Source organism: Balaenoptera ricei, chromosome 20 (genome assembly GCF_028023285.1).
Source record: "Balaenoptera ricei isolate mBalRic1 chromosome 20, mBalRic1.hap2, whole genome shotgun sequence".
Lineage (NCBI taxonomy): Eukaryota > Metazoa > Chordata > Mammalia > Artiodactyla > Balaenopteridae > Balaenoptera > Balaenoptera ricei.
In genome coordinates, this window is record NC_082658.1 from 41,455,777 (window position 1) to 41,480,847 (window position 25,071).

Consider the following 25,071-nt stretch of genomic DNA (forward strand, 5'->3'; position numbering starts at 1 on the left):
ATCTCTGGCATTCGCAGGCCCAGGTATGCAGCCTCCACTACCCGCCCCAGATTAAAAAGAAAGATAAGGGCATCTCTTGAAGGGAAATGGAGGTGTGGGAGGGCTACTCCAGGGGAGGGAGGCAGAGCACTCGGCAGAGCTGACCTGGTGACCGCGAGGAAAGTTACAGACTTCGAGGAACCGTATGAATGACCCTTCGTAGGGTTCAGATTACACACCTCACGGGAGCAGAGCCGCCTCCCTGAAGCCGAACCGGCCCCAGCGCCTCCGGGGGCCGGTCGTAGGGCGTCCCTGTCGGACTGCAGCCCCCGGACTGAGCGGACAAAGGCGGAGGGGGAGGCGCTTGGGATGGGCGGCAACTTGTGGCTCTGGGAGGGCGAGCGCGCAGGTGGCGCGGGAAACCTGACAGATGCCCCCCTCCCCATCCCGGGGCCAGATGAAACCCAGGTCTCCCACTAAACATGACTCCACCTAGACACAACACCCATCCCCTGAACTTGCATTTAAGGCACCTGTCACACCCCACTAACTCATCTCTGGCCACATCCACTCCGCAGGCAGTCCCAGGGTTCCACCTCGTCGCTATTTCGGTCTCCTCGAATTTCTGATTCCACCCACCCGGAACATCCTTCCTAGTCAGGCTTGAAGATCCCCTCTCTCCTGAAATGTCCTAGTTCCAACACCTCCAACCGGGCAGCATGTGCCGGGTCCTCTCCTCTGCCCAGGCTCCCTGCTCTTGTGGCAGATGTCACTCTGCGGGTCTCTCCTCTCTACCCTGGTCAGTCTCTCTCAACCCCAAGGCCCTGAGTTTTCTCAGGTCAGGAACCGGCTTGGCTTCTCCTACAGCAGCACTACACAGTAGGAGCTCCACAAATGTTTGTCAGTGAAGGAGGCTTGTCTTGCTTTACTCAGCGTGGGAAGCATGGACTGAGGAAAGGTGGGCTCCTGAGGGCTAGTGGCTCAGGATCGCCCCGGGGAGAGTCTAGGTGAAGTGACTGCCCCCCTGATCCAGCCGCTGGTCCCGATCTGGGTTTATCCAGTTGTAGGACGTATTGGCAGTGTTATGAAAATGACGTGACGGGGGAGAACCTTAGGGTCTCGGGCGTTCTGAATTTATTTTACAGATAGGGCTACAGGCCCAGAGACAGGGCTGTAATTTGTCCCAGGTCACATAGCAAGGAAAGGGAGGGCCAATGTCAGAGGTTTTTTAACGATGAACAGATAGGGGAAATCAATTTCCAGCCCCAGAAAACTGAACTGGGGAAAACCTGGCTGCAGTGTGTGTTATTGCTCAAAAAGCTTCAGCTTTCCAACCCTGGCCTGGCAGGATGGCTCCTGCAAAGAAGGGTGGTGAGAAGAAGGGCTGGTCCGCCATCAACTAGGTGGTGGCCAGAGAATACACTATCAACATTCACAAGCACATCCATGGAGCAGGTTTCAAGAAGTGTGCCCCTCAGGCACTCAAAGAAATCCGGAAATTTGCCATGAAGGAGATGGGGACTCCAGATGTACGCATTGACACTAGGCTCAACAAAGCTGTTTGGGCCAAAGGAATAAGGAAGGTCCCATACTATCTCTGTGTGTGGTTGTCCAGAAAACATAATGAAGATGAAGATTCACCAAACAAGCTCTATACGTTGGTTACCTATGTACCTGTTACCACTTTCAAAAATCTACAGGCAGTTAATGTGGATGATAACTTACTGCTGATTGTCCAATCAAGTTATAGACACCCCCCCCCCAAAAAAAGCTTCAGATGTCCCTGGCCAGGGTGAGACCACTGACATCATCCAGAAACACACAGGCGCTGATCCCGGGTTTGCTGGGCCAGGATAAACGAGGGACTGTAGAGACCGTTTTTGTCCCACTCATTCATTTTATAAGACCCAGAGAGAATAGATCACCGGCCCCAAGCCACACCGCGAGGTAGGGAGAGGGCCTGGGATAGTGTTCTTCTCGGACCTGAACTGTTCATGGACAATTTCCTTCCACGCGAAGGAACCTCGCCCTCCCAGACACGCATGAGGCAACCACCTAGCAAGGTCCTCCAACTTAGCAAGGTCTCTGCCTCGGCCCAGGGACCTGCCACCGATCGAGTGCACGACGCTCTACTTCTAGTCTTGAGTAAAAAGCAGGAGCAATCGATTGGTTTCCCTGCCCGGCGTCGCCGAGCACTGATTGGCTCTGGTTTGGAACGGGGAGCAAGGCGGGGGCGGAGCGGTGGGAGGGGCTTGGCGCCGAGCCTGAAGGTTCTGGAGCAGTAGGAGAGCAGTCCTGTGCAACAGGTACTCGGAGCCCAGGAGAGCTGTCCCGTCTGCAGGTGCTCAGTGAGTGCAGGAGGCCGGGCAGGGGCCGGGGGTCCCATTCCTCTTCACCGCCATGGGGTCTAAGTCCCGTCCAGTCCGCCTTTTAAATCGCCCTCAATCTGGCGCCTCCTTGCCGCGCTCAGAGGCCCTTCCGAGGCTCGCAGGCTCTATTGGCTCCGTCGCTAAAATTCACCCATCTTATAACCGCTCCTTCAGTCTCGATTTTAAAGTAGTTGTTTTCGAAAGAAGTCATTTGCAAGCGGCCCTCCCGTGCTGAAAGCAGGGCTGGGGGTCTAGGTTCGCGAACCCTTCTCTACACCCCTGGCCTCTGGGGTTCTGCCTTCAAGCACATTCCCGTTCTTTCTTGGTTGCCCGTAATACACAAAACGGTGGCCTTGGAACATTTACTCACCTAGTCACCATTTCCTCAGCTGGAAAGGGAGACAAGTTAGAGTAATAAGATTTGGAACAACAGCGACAACAAAAATCACAACAGCAAAAAATGTTACTAAATGCAATGCCATTTGAGAGAACAAGCTGTCAACAAAAAACACTCAATTCTCAGGAAGGGGGGGGGTGGGGAGGGGGAAGGAAGGTGACTCTGGAAAATTCCTAGATGTACTGATACAAATAATCCAAACCTAGATCCAAGAAGTGCAGGCCCAGCCAGTTTAGGGACAGCCGTTTACCCAGCTTCCCCTGGGGATTCCTGGGCTGTGCTGCCTGCCCTTTACAGTGGAGTCACAATCACACACAAGCTCCCTGAGGCAGTGCTCTGATGGATGTGACCCCAGCCCAGCTGTGTCCTACCATCTGGATAGTGTAATCACTGAGGCTGCCCCAGGGAAGCTGGAAGCAGGCCAGAAGCATCAGTTTCCTCTGAAGGCCCCTCGTATTCATGGAGGTGTGGTCCAGGGCCAGCCCCAGAGGCCAGAGGCAGATTATTGCCCCCAGGAGCCTGATCTGCACTGGGGGCAGTGGCAAGGACCTCACGGAACAGAGGGCCTGGAAGAAGGGATTCTCCTTCACTCCTTCAGTCCTTTGACCTTAAAAAAAATTCTCTATACTCCAAAAAAAGTTTTAAAAAATTCTCTATAACTTTAGATTTTCCAGCCCTCTAAATAGAAACTTGGAAGCAAAACTCTGTTTTAACATTTTCCAGTACCTGACTACAAACAGCTGGAGTCCTTTAACTGGACTGGCTCAGTGTGACTGCACTGGCCTTGTATTACCCGTGTCACTTTTTCACTCTTAGAACCTTGCAGTGTGGGTGGAATCACCCCATTTTATACACGAGGAATGCAAGGCTCAGAGAGGTTCAGCTGAGAAGCCACTCAGCTAGCAGTGGCAGAGCCAGTATTCTGACTCAGGTCTGTCTGATGTCAAAGTCTCTCTGTTGCCCCCCGCTCCCTTCCCAGGCCAGACAGTTAGATGCTCACTTTCCGCGTCCAGCCTCTGGTGTGTTTCTAAGTTAACCAGGAACCAGTGGCTAATAATTTCCTCCTGAAACTGAAAAGGTGGAACAATGAAAGTATCATTAGAGCAATCACTGTTGCTGCATTGATGCTGCAGCTTTGCTTAAAAGTTTGAAATGTGGGAGTTCCCTGGCAGTCCAGTGGTTAGGACCCGGCACATTCACTGCCGAGGGTGTGGGTTCAATCTTTGGTCGGGGAACTAAGATCCCACAAGCCGTGCGGCACGGTGAAAGTTTGAAATGTATTTTACTTTTTTATGAGGGCTGTATCATGCTTTTTCATAAAGGGTAAGTTCTGCACTGAGAACAAATAAAAAAGTTGTTTAAAAAAGATCCCTCAAACTGCCCTCAAGCTTGGAGAAATACTACACTTTGAAGAGGCAGATGGGAGCTGAGACTTGCTGAGGGGCTGAGGGCCCAGCAGAGTCATGCCTCCCGCCTCAAGCTCAGTCCTGGAGAGGAAAGGAGTGAACTACCTGCACCTTTTGAAATGCTTTCTTTCTCGTTTATTTTATTTTTTAAAAATTTATTTATTTGTTTTTATTTGTGGCTGCTTTGGTCTTTGTTGCTGCGCGCAGACTTTCTCTAGTTGCGGCCAGCGGGGGCTACTCTTCATTGTGGTGCGTGGGCTTCTCATTGCAGTGGCTTCTCGTTGTGGAGCACGGGCTCTAGGTGCACGGGCTTCAGTAGTTGCGGCACGCGGGCTCAGTAGTTGTGGCTCGCGGGCTCTAGAGCACAGGCTCAGTAGTTGTGGCACACAGGCTCAGTTGCTCCACGGTGTGTGGGATCTTCCGGGACCAGGGATCGAACCCGTGTCCCCTGCATTGGCAGGCAGATTTTTAACCACTACGCCACCAGGGAAGTCCAAAATTAGTTCATTCTTAGAAGTAGAATTACTGGGGTCCAAGTTATGAAGATTAAGCTTCTTGGTGCATACTGCCACAGAAGTAATAGGAGAGATTATGCCCAATATATATACACGCCCCAGTCAAGTTGACATATAAAATTAGGCATTGCAGGGGTAAATTACTGATACATGCTACAACATGTATGAAACTTGAAAACATTATGCTAAGTGAAAGAAGACAGTCACAAAGGACCACATATTGTATGTTTCCATTTATATGAAATGTCCAGAATAGGCAAATCTATATAGATAGAAAGTCTCTGTAGTGGTTGCCTAGGGCAAGGAGGATGGATGGATTTGGAGGTGATGACTGAGGGGTGTAGGGTTTCTTTCTGGGGCAATGGGAACGTTCTAAATTTACCATGGTGGCGTTTGCACAGCTCTGTGAGTATAATTAAAGGCATTGAATAGTACACTTTAAATGGATGAATTGTATGTTATGTCAATTATATCTCAATAAAGCTGCCAAAAATATAGCAGTCATTCATTTTAGCCAAAAGAGGGGTATGCTTGATATTTTATGGGTGGCAGCACAGTGACCTTATTTTTGTCCGTGCTTAGACAAAATTATGAAGGAGCCTTATTTTGTCTCATTTTATCATGGTCTCAGAATAACCTTGACTGAGGTTGGTATTCTGTGATTGTTTATGTCTGACAGAAAGAGAAAATGACCTGGCTCTGAGTGTCTGAGGTCTAACTGTGAACGTCAGATCAGTTCTGGATGTCAGGGGCTGCTTTTTCTTTTCCTCAGCAGACACTGGGAACCTCAGCTGGTCCCCCAGGGGCCCACAGGAATGTGAATAAACATACTTGGAAGGTCCACAGAAGCTCTGGTCCCAGCCTCCTGCTGGTGTGAGCCTGGGCTCCCGTGCCTGGGATCTGGGAGGTGGGGACACCAGGCCTGAAGAGAACATGTGTCACCTGATTTTTTGTGCTTGTTATGTTTGTTGCTATTGCAAAATATTTAAAGGCAGAAGTTTCCTCCACTGGCTCTGCCAAGGAGGCCCCCCAACATATTCCAGTGACCATGTCCAGCTCCCTCCCTGCTCTGTTTCCTCCCCCAGGACTCCCTCAGTAGCTCAGGGAGGACTTGTAGGGTGGGGGTGAAGGGGATGGGAGAGGGGCTGCAGCTTTTTCAGGCTTGGCAAGAAAGGGACTTTTCCTGTCTCTGCCTGCTCTCCGTTGCAGAGATCCGGACTGAGAGTTCAGGCTATTGATTAAACTTTATTTGTGTTGGGTTTATCTCAACAGACACCAAGGGGTATCCGGAGTCCCTGCAGACCCTTGCTGGTATCAGCTGCCCATCAGAGGACGCAGAGGACAGGATCCAGTAGGGGCTGGGTTCCCACTGAGAAGGCGGCAGCAGAATGGCATGGAAGGAGCACTAGCAGGGGGCAGAAGCCTAGGGTTTGAATTCCAGCCCTACTCCCTTCCTGCAGGAGACGGAAGGGCTTATTCCTAAGGAGAGCCACTCTTGTCTGGGCTTTCTCTCCTATTAACTCAAAGAGGTGGTTGAGATCCATCGTTTAGGGTCCAGTGACCCCTAACCTGTTTCCTCCCCTATAAAATCAGTGATCCCAACAAATAAGCTCACCCCTCTGGCTCCACGGACCTCCTCTCCAGTCTCACCTCTCAATGTTCCAGCCTCTCACCAGATGCTCTGTACACCCTACCTCTGTGCCTTCTCTCATTCTGTTCCCTGTGCTTGGATTGCCCTTCTTTCCTTCTTTGGTTAAAGTCTGCTCATTTCGAAAGACTGAGGTCAGTCGTCACCTCCTCCAGGAAGCCTTCCCCAATCTCCTGCCTACTGGCTGTGTTAGAAGCCTGTTTGATACTCTTCTGCTCAGTACCTCTGGGCCTAAGGTTCTGCTTTGGGGTGTGTGTTGTTGGCCCTTCCCTGAGCTGTCAGGACCAAGAGTGTGGGCCTCACTCCCCTGTGTTTCTTCCCCACGTCCAGTATGGGTCCAGGCAGAAATGAATTTAAATCTTACATTATCTGGGGCGGGGGAGGGATAAATTAGGAACTTGGGGTTAACATATACATGCTATTATGTGTAAAACAGATAAACAGCAAGGCCCTACTGTATAGCACAGGGAAATATATTCAATGCCTTTTTTTTTTTGGCCAAGCTGCGTGGCTTGCGGGATCTTAGTTCCCCAACCAGGGACTGAACCCAGGCCCTGGCAGTGAATGTGCCGAATCCTAACCAGTGGACTACCAGGAATTCCCTCAAGATCTTTCATAACTCATAATGGAAAAGAATCTGAAAAAGAATATGTATATATTATATATATAACTGAATCACTTTGCTGTACACCTGAAACACTATAAATCAACCATACTTCAATTTTAAAAAATCTTACATTACCTGGTCTGTATATATCCTCCCCATTGTAACCTTCCTCTCACTGCTTCCCACTCCTATTACTGGGTCTTGGTGGTCCAGGAATACCCTGCCCTGTACCTGGGGCCCCAGGGACAACAGGGTGATTGAACTCTTGTATTGGGGACCACACAGACCGACTATCCCCTACTGAGTCAACCCAAGGGCTCTTTTCTAGAAATGCTGGGTCCCTGCCCAGGAGGGACAGGTTTCTGACTTGAGGTTGTGAGTTAACACCTGGGTTTGGCCCAAGGCATAGTGCAGGAGACAGAGCCTGGCACACCTACCCTGAGGCCCAAGCCTTCAGTGACCTCTCTGTAAAATGGCCTCTGAGCAGGTTAAAAAGCCAGTGCACATAAAGCGCTTGGTGCCATGCCTGACACATGCTCAGGGCACCCCGGAAGTTAGCTGGATTACTTGTGGGAAGGGGTTTACTGGGGTAGCTGCCTGCCTCTCACTGGCATCACTGGCATCCGTTCCCACAGGGGCAGGGGCAGTGTTGAAGACCGGCAGGGGGAGGACAGAGGCCCCTGGGGTGGCCACAGGGCCACTGAGTGGCAGCATCACAGCTGGTACAAGAACATACTGTAGAAGCCTGATGAAGAGTGGCAAACTGGTCAAAGGGAACCACCTGCCGGGGCCTCACTTGTGACTTAGCACGTTTACTTTCATAAGACCTTCTCTGTCTGTGAACCGAGGCTGCCAACATCCATGTCTAAGAGCGTTGAGCTCCTGTAGTGTGCCAGCCCTGGGCCAGGTACTGGAGGTGGGAGGGTGGGGGAGAGCGATGAACAGTGCATCTTTCAGGCCTTCTGGGGGCTCTCAGTCCCCTGGAAGAGACAGTCAAAGAGACAGATGGGGACGGGAGGGTGAGAAGTGCCGTGACTGAGGGCAGTGCTGGGGGTGGTGGGGACAGAGGGGGGATGCCAAGCACGGGAAACAGGAGAGTGCATCTCTGAGATCTGTGTCAAGCAGTGGAGTGGCCCAGGCCTCCGCTCCTGGACAAAGCCTGAACTTCCCCAGAATGCAGAGCACGTGGGCTGTGCAGACTGTGATCACCTCCCACGATATGCTCACCAGACCAGGGCTGGACTTGGCCAGAGGCCCACACAGCTAGTTTCAGTGGCTCTCTGGTGGTTTTAAGTTTAATTTATTTGAGGAATTCCCTGATAGTCCAGTGGTTAGGACTCTGCCCTTTCATTGCCAAGGGCACGGGTTCAATCCCTAGTCAGGGAACTAAGATCCCACAAGCCCCGTATGGCACAGCGAAAAAAAAACAACTTTGTTTGTGTCTAAGTAATACAGGCAGGTGGTTGAAAAGAAAAAGAGTACTGTGAGGCTTATAACAGCGTCCTCCTCCCACATGTTCCAGGGCAGTTCCCTACTTTGAGAGGCAGCTGCTTTCGGATTGTTCTGTGGCTTTTGGAGCATGTATGTCCATATCTTTAAATCATATGCTTCTGTTGTTACTCACTGAGTTTAAAATTTTAGACATCTGTTCACTTCCTACTTTGATGAGGATTTAGCCTTTACTTTCTTTCCCTACAGTCTCGATATTATCACAATTTCTGATTAAGTTAATTTGCAATGTCTTTATTATTATTATTATTATATTATTATTATAATTATTATTATTATTATTTTGGCTGTGCCATGCGGCTTGCAGGATCTTAGTTCCCTGACCAGGGATCAAACCTGGGTCCCAGCAGTGAGCGCCAAGTCCTAACCACTGGACCACCAGGGAATTCCCTTCATTATTATGATCATGTAAATGTTGTTCACAGCAGAGTCTCATAATGCAATAGAACTGAATTTCCTATGTTGTAAAATGTTTTGTTTTTTCCTGTAGTTAATAGTTAACTTATTTTTCACTTGCTTAGTTTCTTTTATAGCTCATACATTTTATGTCATATTTAAGAACTCTTTCCCAAACGCTTTATCACCCCTTTGTTTTCTTCTAGAATTTTATAGTTTACCTTCTTACATTTATTTTTATTTATTTATTTTTTAATATTTATTTATTTATTTTTGGCTGCGCTGGGTCTTAGTTGCGGCACACGGGATCTTTGCTGCGACATGCGTGATCTTTTAGTTACGGCATGCGAGCTCATAGTTGTGGCATGCAGGCTTCTTATTTACAGCATGAGGACTTCTTAGTTTCGGCATGTGGACTCTTAGTTGCGGCATGCATGCGAGATCTATTTCCCCAACCAGGGATTGAACCCGGGACCCCTGCATTGGGAGTGCAGAGTCTTACCCACTGGACTACCAGGGAAGTCCCCCTCCTTACATTTAGGTCCATGATCCATTTTGAGTTAATTTTTCTATGTAGCATAAGATTGTAGTTGAATTTTTTTTTTTTTAGTGCATATGTCAATTTGTTGAAAAGCTTGTTCTTCCCCCCTATTGAATTGCTTTGGCACATTTGTCAAAAATCAGTTGACTGGGAATTCTCTGGTGGTCCAGTGGTTCGGACTCCATGCTTCCACTGCAGGGGGCATGGGTTCGATCCCTGGTCGAGGAACGAAGATCTACAAGCCGCATGGTGTGGCCGATAAAAAAAAAGGAAAAAATCAGCTGACCATATGGTATAGTCCTATTTCTGGATTCTCTATTCTGTTTCTATACACCTATTATTAATTCATTCCCGACCTGACCACAAGAGCCAGCAAACATCCATTGATCATGCTGGCAATCACGGCACGTCCCTGCAGCTCCCTTTCCCCTACAGACATCCTGGAGACTCTCAGACCTCATGCTCCTGTTTGGATTGGGAGCTGCCTAGTGCTGCTGTCACGTAACTGTCACCCAAGAGCATCTCTACACCTTCGTCTGGGGAGCCCCAGGCCCCTCTCCTATAACAGGTCCTCTTTTTCTGGATCTGGATCCCATGGCTTCCTCATCCTTTTTTTTTTTTTTTTAGATCTTTTGGCCAGGACATGGTTATTTCCCAACCAGGGATCGAACCTGTGCCTCCTGCATTGGAACCGCGGAGTCTTAACCACTGGACTACCAGGGAAGTCCCGGCTTCCTCATTCTTAGTTCACTTCTTTGTGTTTGTTGTGGAGCATATTCTCTGGCAGTTTCCTGGTAGAGGCACATGGAAGGTAAATTTTTGAGACCTTGAACATCTAATGATATTTTCTTTCTACCTTCATGTTTGGTTGATATTTGAATGGATAGATAATTCTATGTTGGAGATAATTTTCCCTCCAAAGTTTGAAGTTTTCTTCTGTATTCTTCTAGTGTGCTGTAACAATTCATAGTCCCTAGTGTGTGACTACTTTTTTTGCAGAAAGTTTTCAGATCTCTTTATCTATAAGTACTGTTAAAATTGCCAGTGCTGTGCCTTGTGTGATATTTCTCATCCATTGTGTGGGTATGTGGTATGAGTCCCTTCACCCTGTCAACTCATGCTCTTCCATTATGGGGATTAAAAAAATAGTTCTAAAAATTTCCTCCCTACCATTTTCTCTTTCTAGAACTCCTACTAATATGAAGTTTAATCATCTTAGTTTCTTATCTGTTTTTTAAAAATCCATTCTGTAACTCTCTGGGAAACTTTTCTCAAACTTAGCCTCCGATTCTGCCTGTTTTGAGGGGATGAGAGTATACAGAATTGGGGATGGGGGCAGAAGAGGGGACGGGGACCACCCTGGAGAAATGTATGGGGCGTTCTTACTGCTCTGTACACTGCCCGGTGTGATGTTCCCAACCTCGCCCCCGGTAATCCAGGCTGTGGAATTCTAGTTCACATGGATGCCCAATCATTCAATTCGGCAGGATCCCTGCCACACTGGCCTTTAGAGAAACTCTTTCTCGGTGGTCCCCTGCAGTGGCCCCTCCGCTGCCCTCACTCTGCCAGGCCTGCTGGATGTGTTTGGACTCACATTCTTCCCCAACAAGAGCCTGGCACAGCTGTGGCTCTCCTGCAATGAGAAGCTTAGGCAGCACTTCTGGCTCACCACCTGAGGGCCCAGCACGTGCGGGAGGTGTCAGTACTTCCACCAGGCCCCCTACCCTTCTCCCAGAGTTTGCCCAGCAGCCCCCTTCCTTCTTTGGATGCTGTTCATGTCCTTGCCATGGCTGTGGGGCCAGCCAAGGTCGGGCATGTTGACCCTCAGGCCACAGGAGCCCTCCTCACGTCCTCCTAGGATTCTGTTGTTGAGAGTCTGGAGTGGTCGTTTGTTACTTACCGTGGTAACCAGAGCTGTTTGGCTTTGACGGAGGGGACCGCCATTAGCATCGGCTCCTTGCCGGGTGAAGTGGAGATCACGTGACAGGAAGGAGGGTGTTGCAATAAGCTGAACATCAGAAAGTTGGGGGAATTACCTAGCAGACCAGTGGTTAGGACTCGGAGCTTACACTGCCATGGCTCCAGGTTCAAGCCCTGATCAGGGGAGCTAGATCCAAAAAACAAAAAAAAGTTGGACTTTCTCTGGGGCTTTGGTGACTGTCCCATGCCTTCTCTGCCCCTATTTTCCCATCTGCCTAATGGGTTTGCTAATATCCACTTTGCTCTCTTGGGGTCACTATGATGCCCAGGGCAACATTAGTTATTAGTCCATTGCCATGGGGGCTACAGGATGGGGCCCATGTGTTGGGGGATGGGGTTAGACCTTCTCATTCTGTGGTTGACTGTCCACTGCCGTCCCACACAGGTATGTCCCTTCAAGGGGCTAAGCGGCACTGGCCATCTTCAGGCACTCATCCAGGGTGCACCAGCAGGCACCCTGAATAAGGAGAGGGGTCAAGCAACTTGATTCACCATGCAGCACAATTTTAAGAATCCTCGTTCTGGGATGATTCAACAATCCTGAGGCTGCCGCCTGCTCTTCCTCATGGTGTGAACTCAACCCTGCCACCGTGCATTGTCCCCTGGGGCTCTTTGAGCCACATCCAGCCAGAATGCACTATATACCGCGGAGAACCTTAAACTGGAGTTGCGTGGCAGTTGTGGGCACTGAACTTGGGTACTTTCACGCATCTGAGGAGACCAGGGCATGACATTTGCTTTTGCCAAATGAGTGCTGGCCACAGAGTCAGCTCCTCTGGAGTACCCTTTTAAAACTCTCTAGCCTAGACTTGTACTTCTCTCTCCCAGCCTGAACTGAGGCTCGGCTGATGCTAAGGAGGTACGACTGGGTCCTGGGCTGCCACGATAGCTCTGTGGGGTCCTGGGGTGAGCCAGAACATGGTAGGTCCAGTGTGGGCTTGGTCCTGGACACCAGTGGCTACTCCTTTTGGCATCTTACCAGCCCTCTTTTCTGGACTAATTTCTGCCCTGTACCCAGCTTCTTCATGCTGCCCAGTATCACTGCCGTCACAATTATGCTCAAGTCACTGGGCAACCGTGTCATTTACTCCTTCGAGGGCAAGATTCTAGACTCCAAGTTGCAGAGCCCTTCACTGGGGACACCTGATCTCCCCTGCCTGCCTGGATGTTGGGTTGCGGGGAGGGGTTGTGAACATCCACGGAAGTTGAGGGTCATCCAGAATGGAGGGAGAGGCATCTTCACTACAGGGAATGTGTATGGGAGGAATTCCTGGGATTGTCTCACCCCACCCCCTTCAGGTAGCAGGGCCTGCTGGGTTTGGATGCAAGTGGGAAGAATTGAGTTCCTGGAAAGTAAACGGACCCTCCTCTGGGCCCAGTCTCCCCATATGACTCATAGGACAAGTCAGGAGGGGTCAGTGGAGATGCCCATAGTTTTACTGGTTCCAGGATGGAGCACAGGAATTGACTACTGTCCACTCTCCCTGGGCCTCCTCATGGACAAACTTGCTCTCCCTGGGCCTCCTCATGAAAGCTCGGGCCCCTGAGGCGATTCCAGTTTAAACCCGCTAGGCAGACAAGGATCCTTGTGGATTATTAGGCCAGTATGGACGAGACCTGGAGCCTGCCAGGTTGGGAAGGATCTCTGTTCTCAGTTGTCAGGGCGCGGGACGCTTCAGCACCGTGGGCTGGACAGCGCCTTCGGAGCAGGCGAGCGGCGCCCTACGGGAATGACTGTCAACTCTTTGCCAGAACTTCTCACCGAGGGGACAGGGCGGAGTTTCTGGGGCGGGCCCTGAGGGGGGAGGGGAAGGGAGGGGGCAAGGCATCCTTGACCGCGCGCGGGGCCAGGATTTGACCAAAGAAGGGAAGGCAAAGAGGGTGGCGAATTAAGGCTCTGGAAGGGCGAGCGCCACGTGGCATGAGAAACCCTAACAGGCTGGGATCCCCTCTGGGGCTGAGATGAGGCGCAGGGCTCCTGTTAAAGCGCGATTCAGTGTATACGTAACGCCCAGTCTCCTGAGCCTGGCTGCTCTAGGCCGGTCACAACCCGCCTGCAGGGACTAATTTCTGACCAGTCCACGCCCGAAGGCTCCTGGACCCAGAACTTCCTGGGCTAGGTCTGCCCGGCTGGGGCCCCTCATCCTGGACTTCACTCCCTTGGTACAGAGGTCACGGGGCAGGTCACTGGTTTGCTCCCTGCTCAGTCTCCCCACCCCATCCCCACCCCCAGGAAAGGCACCCGATCGGCTTCTGCCCACGGCCCCAGCGCCCGCTCCGTGCCGGGCAGAAAGTAAAAGCAACTCCATAATTATTTGTCAGGGGACGAGCCTCACCTTTCTTCGGCGAGGATGGCGGGGGCTGGAAAACAATCCCGAAGCGCAGATTCCTGCGAAACCTTGTAGGCGGCGCTGTGAGGCATGTCACCTGACCCAGCCAGAGTCGCAGAGTCGCCTTAAGCCCGTGCCGGGACTTGTTATGCAAATGACGTGGGCGGGGAGAACCCGGCCCCGCGGGCACGCGTGCTGCCTGTTGCCCCAGCCGCCAGGTCTTACGTACCGCAGGGTGTGCAGTCGGGCTACTGGCCCAGAGAGGGTCTGCGAACCGTTCCAAGCCACACAGCGAGGCAGGGGAGGGGCAGCACTGGGTAGGACCTGCAGCACTGGGGAAACATCATTCCAACTCAGATCTATGCGGGAAAACCGCCGAACAGCAGCTCCGAACTTAGCCTCTCGCTCTGGACTTGTGGACCCTCAGTCTGCGTGACCACTTCTCGCCTTTGTCAAGGCGACACATACAGCTGTGCTACATACTCCAGACAAGCTCTCAAGGTCCTGGCAGCATTAAGTGTTTTTTTTTTTTTTTTGTAATTTAAATTTATTTATTTATTTATTTATTTATTTATATTTTTGGCTGCATTGGGTCTTCCTTGCTGCGCGGGCTTTCTCTAGTTGCCACAGGTGGGGGCTACTCTTCGTTGCCGTGCGCGGGCTTCTCACTGCTGTGGCTTCTTTTGGTGCAGAGCAGGGGCTCTAGGCTCGTCGGCTTCAGTAGGTGCGGAGCATGGGCTCTTAGAGCACAGGCTCAGTAGTTGTGGGTTATGGGGCTCGAACCCGTGTCCCCTACATTGGCAGGCGGATTCTTAACCACTGCGCCACCCGGGAAGTTCCAGCCTTGCGTTTTGGACACTGTTCTGGGGTTTGTTGCGGCTGTGAGGCAGTGGGACTGGTTCTCAGGCCACAGCTGTCCCCTCCAGTCCCCGTAAGTGGAGAATGTGACTGAAGGAGTGCTCACTTGCCAGCTGCCAGGAGAACCAGAGCTGTTTGGATCTAACTGGGAAGACGAAGTGCAGATATCAGCTGTCTCCAGGTGTTCTCTTGAAGAAGAGCAATCAGGTAGAGGTGGATGGTACTGTGCCATCAGAAAAGGCCTATGAGCAGCATGGCTCCAGCATGTTTGTATGATAAGAGAGATCCAGGGGAGACCCCGATGCAGGAGAGGGCACTTTTTTAAAACTATGTTCATTTTTAAACTTCTTACTTTGAAATACTGCTTTGAAATGTACAGAAGAAGGTGGTACAAAGAACTTCAGTAAACCCATCGCTCATTTAATTATCCTTAATATTTTGCCAACTTTTCATGATTCTCTGCTTCCTCTCTCTCTCTGTGTGTCTCTCTCTCACTCTCTCACTGTCTTTGTCTCTCTAGCAGACACACACATTTGTTATTATCACTATTGTTTTCGAACCATTTGTAAATAAGTTGTATATTTCTTACCCACAAGGGGTCTTTGTGAAGGAGCCAGGTCTTTGGGCATTGCTGGGAGCTACAGCCCAGTGGGGAATCAGCCTAAGCGGGATGGAGAGACTTAGGAGGGGGTAGGTGGGGATCTAGGTAGAGTGGTAAGTTCAGTGGGGACACTGAGGGAGCCTGAATCTCATGGTTCTCATCTCTTTAATGAGCCTGTGAGGCAGGTTGTTGCATCCCTCAAAAGGAGGCAGGCAAGGTCCCAGCCTCTGTCAGGGTAAGTGCCCAACCAGGGGAGGAAGCCAATTCTAGTCCCTAAATCGGTGTGCAAGCTCCCATTGCGGGGCTGGAGTTGGGGAGGGGACTGAATTATCCCCCTACCACTTCCTGACCACCATCTACCATATTCAGCTATGTGCCCTCCCTTTAGTGGGACCAGAATCTTGGTGGGAGAGGGCAGGTGGGGCATTGGGAATAGGAAATGGGTCCTGTCTAAACAGAGTGGGACACCCATACAGCCTTACCTGGGGCCCAGTGGGCCCTGCTGAGACAGTTCTGCTCTGTTTTCCTCCTGTCTTGGGCACAGCTTTGTCACTTTCCTTTCACTCTCTCTTCTCCCCTCTCCCCGCCTCTCTCCACAGTGTGCTCTCCTGTTCTGTGTCTCTTGCCCGAAGTCCCCTGGCCCCTGGTTGATCTTGCTGCTGTTTCTCACCTGCTGTGTGTCCAGGGAGGCACTGGGCAGCTAAAGGTGGTCAGAGCTGTCAGGTAAATTCCAAGTCCACGGGAGTGGGCCCCATGAATGCAGGAGGACAGGCAGTGGGACCCACTCGGCCTTCACAGTGCTGGGAGGTCTCGTCTACCTTTTACTCCTGCGCACGGGGCGGTGAGAGGACTGGGCTGGGCTGCCCTCCTAGGCACTCACTGGGAGGCTTGGGACTCCAGGTTGGAAGGAGTCACCCTGCTGGCCACCAAGCAGTCTTTGCCCCCTGCCCAGGGAGCCCCACAGGAATAGAGGTCACAGGCCAGTCCAGGGCACAGCCTCAAGTGAGATTACAAGACTCCTCGGAATGGCCGGATCCCTGAACTCAGAAAACTGGGAGCCACCTCTGGCTTTCCCCTTCCCAAAGGGACAGACAGGGAAATTAGAGGCAGGAACAGCAGGAGAGGCCGGTGGAGTGTTGAGGGGGCAGAGCCATCCTTGGGGCTGGGGACGGGGATGCAGACAGCAGTGCACTGAGAGGCTCTAGTCTCTTGCCCTTGGGGTGGCCCCCAAGTCCCAAGGGTGTCAAGCTGCAACCTCTCTTCCAGAACATTCTCTAACTAGAGCAGTAGCCACACCTGCCACCCAGATGAAACCACTCCTGCCCCAGTGCAGTGTGACACCACCCGGGAGTTCACCAGTGTCTGTGTGGGAAATGTCTGAGTCACCCGGGAAGCAGAGGGGCGTGAGGACAGCTGCGGGCTCAGGCACAGCACTCCCGGGGCGCGGGGATGGGGACGGGCTCACGGGGCTGTGGGGCTGTGGCCCCTGGGGGTGCTGCCTTGCTGCTCGCTGGGGCCACGAGAGGTTATGGACAAACTCAACCGGGGGCTTTGAAAGTAAAGAGAAACAAAGAAGAAATGGGGGAAGAGAGACAGAGAGAAGGAAAGAGAGACAGAGACTGAAGAAGGAATTTCAAAAGGCGCAGGTAAATCGGACTCCCTGACTCGCTTCTGCTCCCTGAGTGAGTGTCCTGAATGGAGACTGAGAGGGGCTGGGGCCTCAGACAGTCCCAGCTCCCGCTGCCTCTTAAAAACTTAGGGATTTCTCCAAGCTATGGGTTGTTCCAGGGTTGTTCTTACAAGTAATTTCTGACTTTTGTGCTGACTTTAGGACCTAACCTTTATGAAGGAGTCTAATATATTCAAACCTTTACGGTAATGCTGGCATCCCTGCAGGAACAGGTTGCTAATAGCTCTAATGACACTTTTGTTTTTCTCCTTTTTCTGTTTGAGGCTGAAATTATTAGCAACTAGTTCTTGGTCAGCTCAGAAACATACCCGGAGGCTGCAGGTAACTGCTTTCCTCACCAAGCGCGCTTGGCGGAGCGGGGAGTGTCTGACTGTCCGGCCTGAGGGGGCGAGGAGGGCAGAGGAGGGTGACCAGGCACCAGACAGAGCTGGGTTGGAAGGCCGGCTCTGCCGCTGCTGCATGGGTGGCTTGGGCAAGTCATGAAACGCTTTTGGGCCTCGGGTTCCTCGTGTGTGAGGTGCGGGTGACACCACCCACACTGCAGCTTTCCCTCTGGGACGTATCTCAGGCCCTGGTGCTCCCAGACCAGAGCTAAGGCTGCATCTCTTTCTTCCTAGCCTCTGTCCATTATAGGACATGTCCACATGTTCACCCACACTGTCCCTGAGCCCAAGGCTTAAGGTGTGGCTGGATTTACTCAAATCAAATCCTGCTTGTAAAACACAGGCCCATTCAACCATGATCCCTCCTAGCCAAAGACTTCTTATGGGGGCATTTAAATTAGAATTTCTGGGACTTCCCCGGTGGCACAGTGGTTAAGAATCCACCTGCCAATGCAGGGGACACGGGTTCAAGCCCTGGTCTGGGAAGATCCCACATGCCTCGGAGCAACTAAGCCCATGTGCCGCGACTACTGAGCCTGCGCTCTAGAGCCCGCGAGCCACAACTACTGAGCCCATGCACCACATCTACTGAAGCCCATGCACCTAGAGCCCGTTCTCCGCAACAAGAGAAGCCACTGCAATGAGAAGCCCGCGCACTGCAACAAAGAGTAGCCCCTGCTCGCTGCAACTAGAGAAAGCCCACGCGCAGCAACGAAGACCCAATGCAGCCAAAAATAAAAAAATAAAATAAAGCAACAATTTAAAAAAATAAATTAGAATTTCCTTGAATGTTTAGATGAATTAGGGGATAACTAGCGTTTTTAGCACAGAAGATTAGCATTCCGTTACTTAGGTTCGCTTTAAAGTTTTTCTAATTGTTGTATAACTTCCTCCACAACATTTTATGATAGCGTTTTTATGGATTCCCCATGAGCACTTTGGAAGAGAAGGGTATGACTACCCAGGCAAAGTCAGAACGAAATGTGGCTGGAAATTTTGGCTGAAGGAGGAGGAAGTAAGGATTTGTAGTAGATGCATCCCTATGTTCATTGCAGTTTAAGTCAACCAACCCGTGTTTGTTTTCCACAGGCTGTTTTGAAGAATAGTGCCTGGTTTCTACAGAGAGCGCTGATCCAAACAATTCTCCTGATCAGATGGTTGCTTGGCCACACCGTTAGTGTTTTCATTTTTTTCAATATGCATAGGCTGAGAATCTTTAAGTTCTGCTCTTTTTCGCTTAGCAATTCCTCCTTTAAGTCACTTCTGTCTTCTCACATTTTATCGGATGCAGTCAAGAGGAGCCAAGCCAGACCTTCAAACGTCTTGCTTAGAAATTTCAGCTAAACATCCAGTGTCATCACTTGCAAGATCGGCCTTCCACAGAACTCTGAAACAGGAACATAGTTCAGCCAAGTTCTTTGCCACTTTATACTAAGGATCACCTTTCCTCCAATTTCCAATGTTCTTTAGTTCCTTCTGAGACCTCATCAGAACGGCCTTTACCATCTGTATTTCTACCAACATTCTGTTCACCACCACTTAGGTATTTGCTAAGATATAGCTCTCCTCCTCTTCTGAGCCTTCACTCAAATCACCTTTGAAGGTCCCTTCATGGCAATGTAGGCTTTTTCTAGCATGCATCTCAAAACTCTTCTGGCCTCTACCCATTATGCGGTTCCAAAGCCACTTTCACATTTTTAGGTTTATTACAGCAGTACCCTACTTCTTGGTACCAATTTCTGTCTTAGTGCGCTTGGGCTGCTGTAACAAGAATACTATAAAATGGGTGACTTAAACAACAAACATTTTTTTCTCACAGTTCTGGAGGCTGGGAAGTCCAAGATCACAGTGCCAGCAGATTTGGTGTCTGGTGAGAACCCTCTTCCTGCTTCACAGACTGTCACCTTCACACTGTGTCTTCACATGGTGGAAGGAGGGCACGAGAACTCTCTGAGGTATCTTTTATAAGGGCACTAGTACCATTCACGAGGGTTCCATCCTCATGACCTTATCACCTCCCACAGGCCCCACCTCCTAATACTATCACATTGGGGGTTAGGATTTCAATGTATGAATTTTGAGGGGACACAAACATCCAGTTCATAGCAGCCTCCTCGCAGGCACTTGGTATTGCCAGGGTTTGTAATTTTAGTTATTCTAGTAGGTGTGTGGTGTTATATTGTGATTTTAATTTCCATCTGGTGTCATTTTCCTATTGCCTGAATAACTTTCTTGTGCGGATCTGCTGATGAAGAATTCTCATGGCTTTTATTTGTCTGAAAAGTTGTTATTTTGTATTTAGTTTTAAAAGATGGGGAAGGAAACGGGATCTTACTTCCTTTTCCATGCTCCCCACTGAGCAGAGTTCCTATGCATTTCTGTGTAGGGACCCAGAGTAGGCCACCGCAAAATGTGCCTCAATGGTATATTGATTATTTTGAATTAAAGTTGCTTAAGAAATGGCCAATACAAGAGGGATGCTCTGACCCTCCTTGCTGTCTCCTCGAAAGCAGGGAAAAAAACCTCTCATGTGAAAGATGCACTCCCCGCATCTGGAGGTAGAAGGACCCCCTTATTGCCAAAGATAGGGAATTCGGGCCGAGAAGCCTATATAAACAAGCCTTGTTACTTCAATTTACTATCCCGAGCCCGAACTCTGTTCTAGTTCACTAGTTGGGCACCCAAAATCTGTTTCTTTGTCTTGTCAATTCCTCACAAATTCATTGTTTCTTTGTCTAGAAAGTATAAAAGCTGCCTGCTTTGGCCTATTCTTAGGTTTCATTTCTATGGGACCTCCATGCATATGAGTTAAATTTTGTTTCTTTTTCTCTTGTCTTGTGTCAATTTTATTATTAGTGCACTATTTATTATTAGCGGCAACCACAAGAACTCAAGAAGCATAGAGGGGGAAATTCTCCCTCCCTGACATCTGCCGTGTGGGAGATAGAGGTGAGTTAGGAGGTTTGTGCAAGCCCCACTCCCACTCCACATGGGACCTTTAGAGGTTCCGTGGAGAATCTGTCTGGGAAGTCCTGATTCCTTTGACCTCTGTCCTAGGGAATGTACGATGGGAGATATATGTTGATTTGCATGTGGGAGAGGGTGGGAGAAGAGTGTGGGGTTGTGGGCAGTACGGTGTATTCATGAAACAATGGTGACCTTTAAGGTCTGTGCTCTCCCATCAGTTCTGCTGTAGATAATGCAATTATTTTTCTTTTGTTGTTTGGAAGTTCTCCTTGGAGTCTAACTGAAGGTCAGACTGTCATTGTCTAGAGCTGGGGAATGAATGTCATTTCAAGATAAAATAACATGCAGAGAGTTGTAAATGGATGACTTGGAAACCACAACAGCAGAACCTCAGGCTTCCTTTATTTGATTCGTACCAGCAACCTCACCCCCTTTAACATCTGAACTACTCTCTTAGACACCAGAGAGTAAGTGGAGGGAAGGAGATGAGAACCGGGCAGTATAGGTCCTCTAAAGATACCATCCTAGACACTTCTCTTGCTGCCGCCAAGAGGGCGGAGGGATAGAGATGTTAGGGCTGCAGAAAGAAGCTGAGATTTAGCTACACAGAGAGCCCAGCCTTATCAACATCTGGCCTCAGATAAGGGCAACATGCAGCCCGCGTGCCCGCCCCATCATAGCATCAGGGAAGGTGCAGGGCAGTGGTGCACCCTAGTTAGTAACCTGAAAACTCCCGAAGTACTATTAAGCTTTCACCAGGCCAATGTGGGGTGGCCAGCGTCCAGCTGGATCTCCACCCCAGGGGTTGCCGAGAAGCGCGGGGCGATGGGCACCGCGGGAACTGCCCCTGGACAGCCAGGCGCATTTGGAGCCCTCGGCTGGCCTTGCGTGGGCCTTACTTTCATGGAAGAGACACCGCTGCCCATCCGGTCGCCTGCTTCAGCCCCTCTCTCCCGCCATTTGGCGATGATCGACGCGCCAGGCAGGCCTGTATTTACTCTTCCCTGAATGGCGAGACAGTATGGCCTCCCACGCAAGGTCGGTGCGAGCGGTGCTCCAGTCCAGCTCAGGCTACGCCAGGGCCGATCTCGATCTGGAGCGCCCTCTGGCGGTGCTGAGTGCCGGGCCTGGGACTCCACGCGCGTCTCCAGACTTTGGTGTTGGCGCCGGGCTCGGCCCGCCTGGAATGTGCTGGACAGCGCCTGCCAAGCAGCGGAGCTCCGGAAACCGTTCTGCCTCGATTATTACCTCGCCTCTCTCCAGGTCTGGCCCTGCTCCTCGGCTGACGCTGAGAAGGCGTGAGGCAGCCTTAGACAGCCGCTAGGAGGGCGTGATGGGGGACCAGGGAGAGCCAGGCCACATCAGTGTGGACATCTAGTTGCTGGGCCCAGAGTCATACCCGTCTTTCTTCTCTGAACTAGCCATTGCCCAGAGGAGCTGTACCCGGCGTCCTTCACTTCTTGGTGTTCTCCAACCTCATCACCATCAGAGATGAGCCACCTTCTTTCCTGGATATTGGAGCAGGAAGAGTGCGTCTTTCCAGGGAAGCTGGAGGTCACCCAGAGTAGAGGAAGAGGTATTTTTACTGAATGCAACGTGCATGAGAGGAATTCCAGGAATTTTCTTTTTGCTGGAGTCACCATCTCTGGACCCAAAGGTAGGAGAGTCAGCATGGTATGGGTGTGGGTGGGGTCAGGCTGAGCCCCTGAAAATTGTGGAGACTCTCCATGGCCTCAGCCTGCAAACACAACTCACAGTAAAAGTCTGGGTGGGCAGTGGTGAAGTACCTAGTAGGAGAATTTGTGCTGGTGCAAGACAGGGCATGGGGTTCAAATGTGGCCTGGACAAGTCACTGACCTCTGGCCTTCCCTGTTAAGCATGGGCTCTCTGGAATACTTCTGGGTCAAACCAGCAGTGGTCACAACTGTTGAGGAAGACAAGGAACGCTGCAGATTATTAGGTCAGTGTGGAAATGTTGGATTTTGGCCTGAGTTCTGTTTGGAGGCTGGAGGCAGGGGCAGCTGCATGCTGGGGCAGGTAGGCAACCGGAGGGGCCGGTGCCACTTCAGCACTGAGGACTGGACAGCGCCCTCAGGACAGTCTGGCAAAGCCAAAGGAGTGATGGATAGTCACTCAAGCCCAACCCCAGCATGGCTCACCGAGGCTGACAGTGAAACCCTTTTAGAGGGGCCTGAGGTCCAGGAACCTGGGCTCCAGGGACTTGGGGCCTGGAGCCCACGCTCATGGGGTAGGGACCAGGGCTCCAGGAGAGTTGCAGACTCTTCCTAGATATCACATAAATAACCTTTTTTAGCACTTCAGATCACAAACCTTTCTATAGTCTCCTCTCTGCCTTAAATAGCTCAGGAAAGTAGGCCTGAACATCCACTCTAATAGATGTAGGGTAGACAATTGTCCAAGTCACACAGCCAGAGAGGGGTTGGAGCTAAGACTTGAATGACTGCTTTGGTTGTAGCAGATTCATCCCCACAGACTGTGACAGTGGTTCGGGGCTCTTATAATAGTGAGATCCTGAGGGCTGATGGACCAACACAAAGGGGAGGCTCTTGGGGGTGAGGGTGACTTATGGCCCTAAGAGGGCACCCCACACGTGTGGGCTGGGAACCCTGGTTAGGCTGGACAATGCTCAGGGCTTTGAGGAGGAGCAGGGCTCCCAATAAAATGTGACTTTGTCTATTCCTAAAGCCTGAGGTGGCATTCAAGGCCCATCACAGTTCACCTCTCTGGACCAGGATCCCCACCTTTGGGCCAGAGGTAACTCATCTGTTCCCTGGCTAATCAATCCCACCCAGGGATTCTCCCTCCTGCCTTCACTCTAAGCCTTAAGGTCCCAGAGACCGTGCCTGCTAATCCCTGGGTGTCCCCAGCCCAGCGTCTGGGCAGTGCGAGGCTCACAGTTGGAGCTCAATAAACATCTATCAGCGGCCAAGCCTCATCTTCCTTTCCTGTGCGAAAGATGGCTGGGAAGGGCACATGTGTGTCATGTGATTTAACGGCCAGTGTGTGGACTTCTCATTTGCTAAAAAAAGCAAATGAGATGTGCGGGGAGAACCCAATGCCCGTGCAAGACTGAGAAAGTCCAGGCCAGAAGGTAAAGGACATTTAATCCCACGTATTCTTTTTACATACATACAGGGCAACAGAGCTGGAGAGTGAGAGTGACAGTGACTTGCTGCAAGTCACAGGGCCGCGTAGGGACAGGGACAGGGCTACATAACAAGTTCTTCGACGCCGTGACCTAATCAGAGAGAACCTCTGATGGGGGTACTGGTTGCGCATCGAGTGCATCGACTTTCTACTTCTCAGGCCTGAAACAATGAGCTGGATCAATCCATTGCTTTTGACTGCCAATAAGTGCTGCGCGCTGATTGGTCCTGGTTAAGGAAACGGAAGAAGAGGCGTGCACGTGGGACCTGCGGCGAGAGGTCTGAGCGCCGGGGAGGGAGCGCGTCCCGGGATAGACCATGGCGTCGCTCAATTGCAGCACCGCTGTCTGCGTTATCTGTTTGGAGAAACCCAAATACCGCTGCCCCGCCTGCCGCGTGCCCTAGTGAGTACCGGGGGTTGTGGGGAGCGGACGGGTGGCGGGGTGGCGAGAGGGTCCGCGCGGCCTTCGGTGCTGACGCGGCCTGTGGCTTTGTTTTTACAGCTGCTCGTTGACCTGCTTCCGGGAGCACAAAGGTAAGGCCCCCTCCTCGTGCACGGCAGCCCCCACGTCCCTCCGCCGTCCCCTGCTCCCTCCCGCCTTGCAACGCCTGATCCTGTGGGAGCTCCCCCTCCCGTTGCGGTGGGGGCGGATACCTCTACCTGCGAATGTCTCTCCACATTTTGGACAATCAAAATCCTTTCTTCTGCCCTGCTTTTCCTTCTACGTACCATTCTCTCTCTCTCTTTTTTTTTTTTTTTTGCATGTGCTGCGTGGTATGTGGGATCCTAGTTCCCTGACCAGGGATGGAACCCCTGTCCACTGCATTGGAAGCGCAAAGTCTTAACCACTGAACCGCCAGGGAAGTCCCCTAACCTCTTTTTCTTCTTTAAAGATAGTCGACCAGTTTTGCCGCAGAAGTCTCCCCTAGCTGTTCCTTCCTCTTAGTGTTCTGACGCAGCTCCGCATCATTTGTTGCGCTGGCTGAGGTTAACGACGTTTTCTTTCTTTTAAATAATATATTGATAAAAACGTGGAGGTAGACCAGTTTACAGTAAGGAGCAAGGTCTTTGTCAAGTCTACACTTTTTAAGTCTCTTCAATCCGCGCCTCTTCTTAGTCCTTAGGGACTCTTTCCCACGACCTCTCAGTGACTGTTCGGTTAAAGTTCCTCATTGGTGGTTTGCCTCTAGTTTCATCCCCTCCAGTCTCTGATTCACAGCTGTGTGTTTCAAGCACCACCCTCTCCGCCTCCCCCCCCCCCCGCTTTTTTTTCTTAACCCTAATGTCTCTGGAGCATTTTCAAAAGAAACCTTTCAGCTCAAGATAGACAGGAAAGAAGTAGAAATGCTTTGCTGAAACAGGGTTGGGGAGCTGGGTGTGGAACGCTTCCCTCTGGTCCTGCAGCCCTGTGAGACCTTACCAAGACCCCCTAGGGCAATCTGGAGCTCTTAACTATGAGACCTGGCAGCTGCCTGGGTAGTTTTTCTGAAATACAGATTTGAGTAATTCACTCCCTTGGTGAACACTCCAGTCTCTCTGGCAGTAGTTTTTTTTTTTTTTAAAGTGAAGTATAGTTGATTTACAATGTTTCGGGTGTACAGCAAAGTGATTCAGTGATATATATATATATATATATTCCTTTTTCATTTTTTTTCCATTATAAGTTATTACAAGATAATGAGTATAGTTCCCTATGCTATACAGTAGGTCTATATTGTTTATTTTAT

At 50.8% G+C, this 25,071-nt stretch overlaps 1 protein-coding gene and 1 pseudogene across 3 annotated transcripts in view; both read left to right on the forward strand.

Moving 5' to 3' along the window:
* Nucleotides 1-25,071, forward strand: part of ZNHIT3 (zinc finger HIT-type containing 3) — a 43,383-nt gene that overhangs the window by 11,106 nt on the left and 7,206 nt on the right. The window contains exons 1-7 of one of the 3 annotated variants that reach the window (XM_059908416.1): nucleotides 10,109-10,178; nucleotides 18,299-18,382; nucleotides 19,029-19,164; nucleotides 20,066-20,158; nucleotides 21,598-21,833; nucleotides 23,504-23,747; nucleotides 23,847-23,878. In XM_059908416.1, the coding sequence (XP_059764399.1) occupies nucleotides 23,662-23,747; nucleotides 23,847-23,878 (118 nt within the window). In that variant the 5' untranslated portion in view covers nucleotides 10,109-10,178; nucleotides 18,299-18,382; nucleotides 19,029-19,164; ... (1 more) ...; nucleotides 21,598-21,833; nucleotides 23,504-23,661. Of the gene's footprint in view, nucleotides 1-10,108; nucleotides 10,179-18,298; nucleotides 18,383-19,028; nucleotides 19,165-20,065; nucleotides 20,159-21,597; nucleotides 21,834-23,503; nucleotides 23,748-23,846; nucleotides 23,879-25,071 lie in introns of those variants that run through there. The other 2 variants (XM_059908415.1, XM_059908417.1) reach the window with 2 other exon arrangements.
* LOC132354548 (large ribosomal subunit protein eL31-like) lies at nucleotides 1,329-1,775 on the forward strand (annotated as a pseudogene).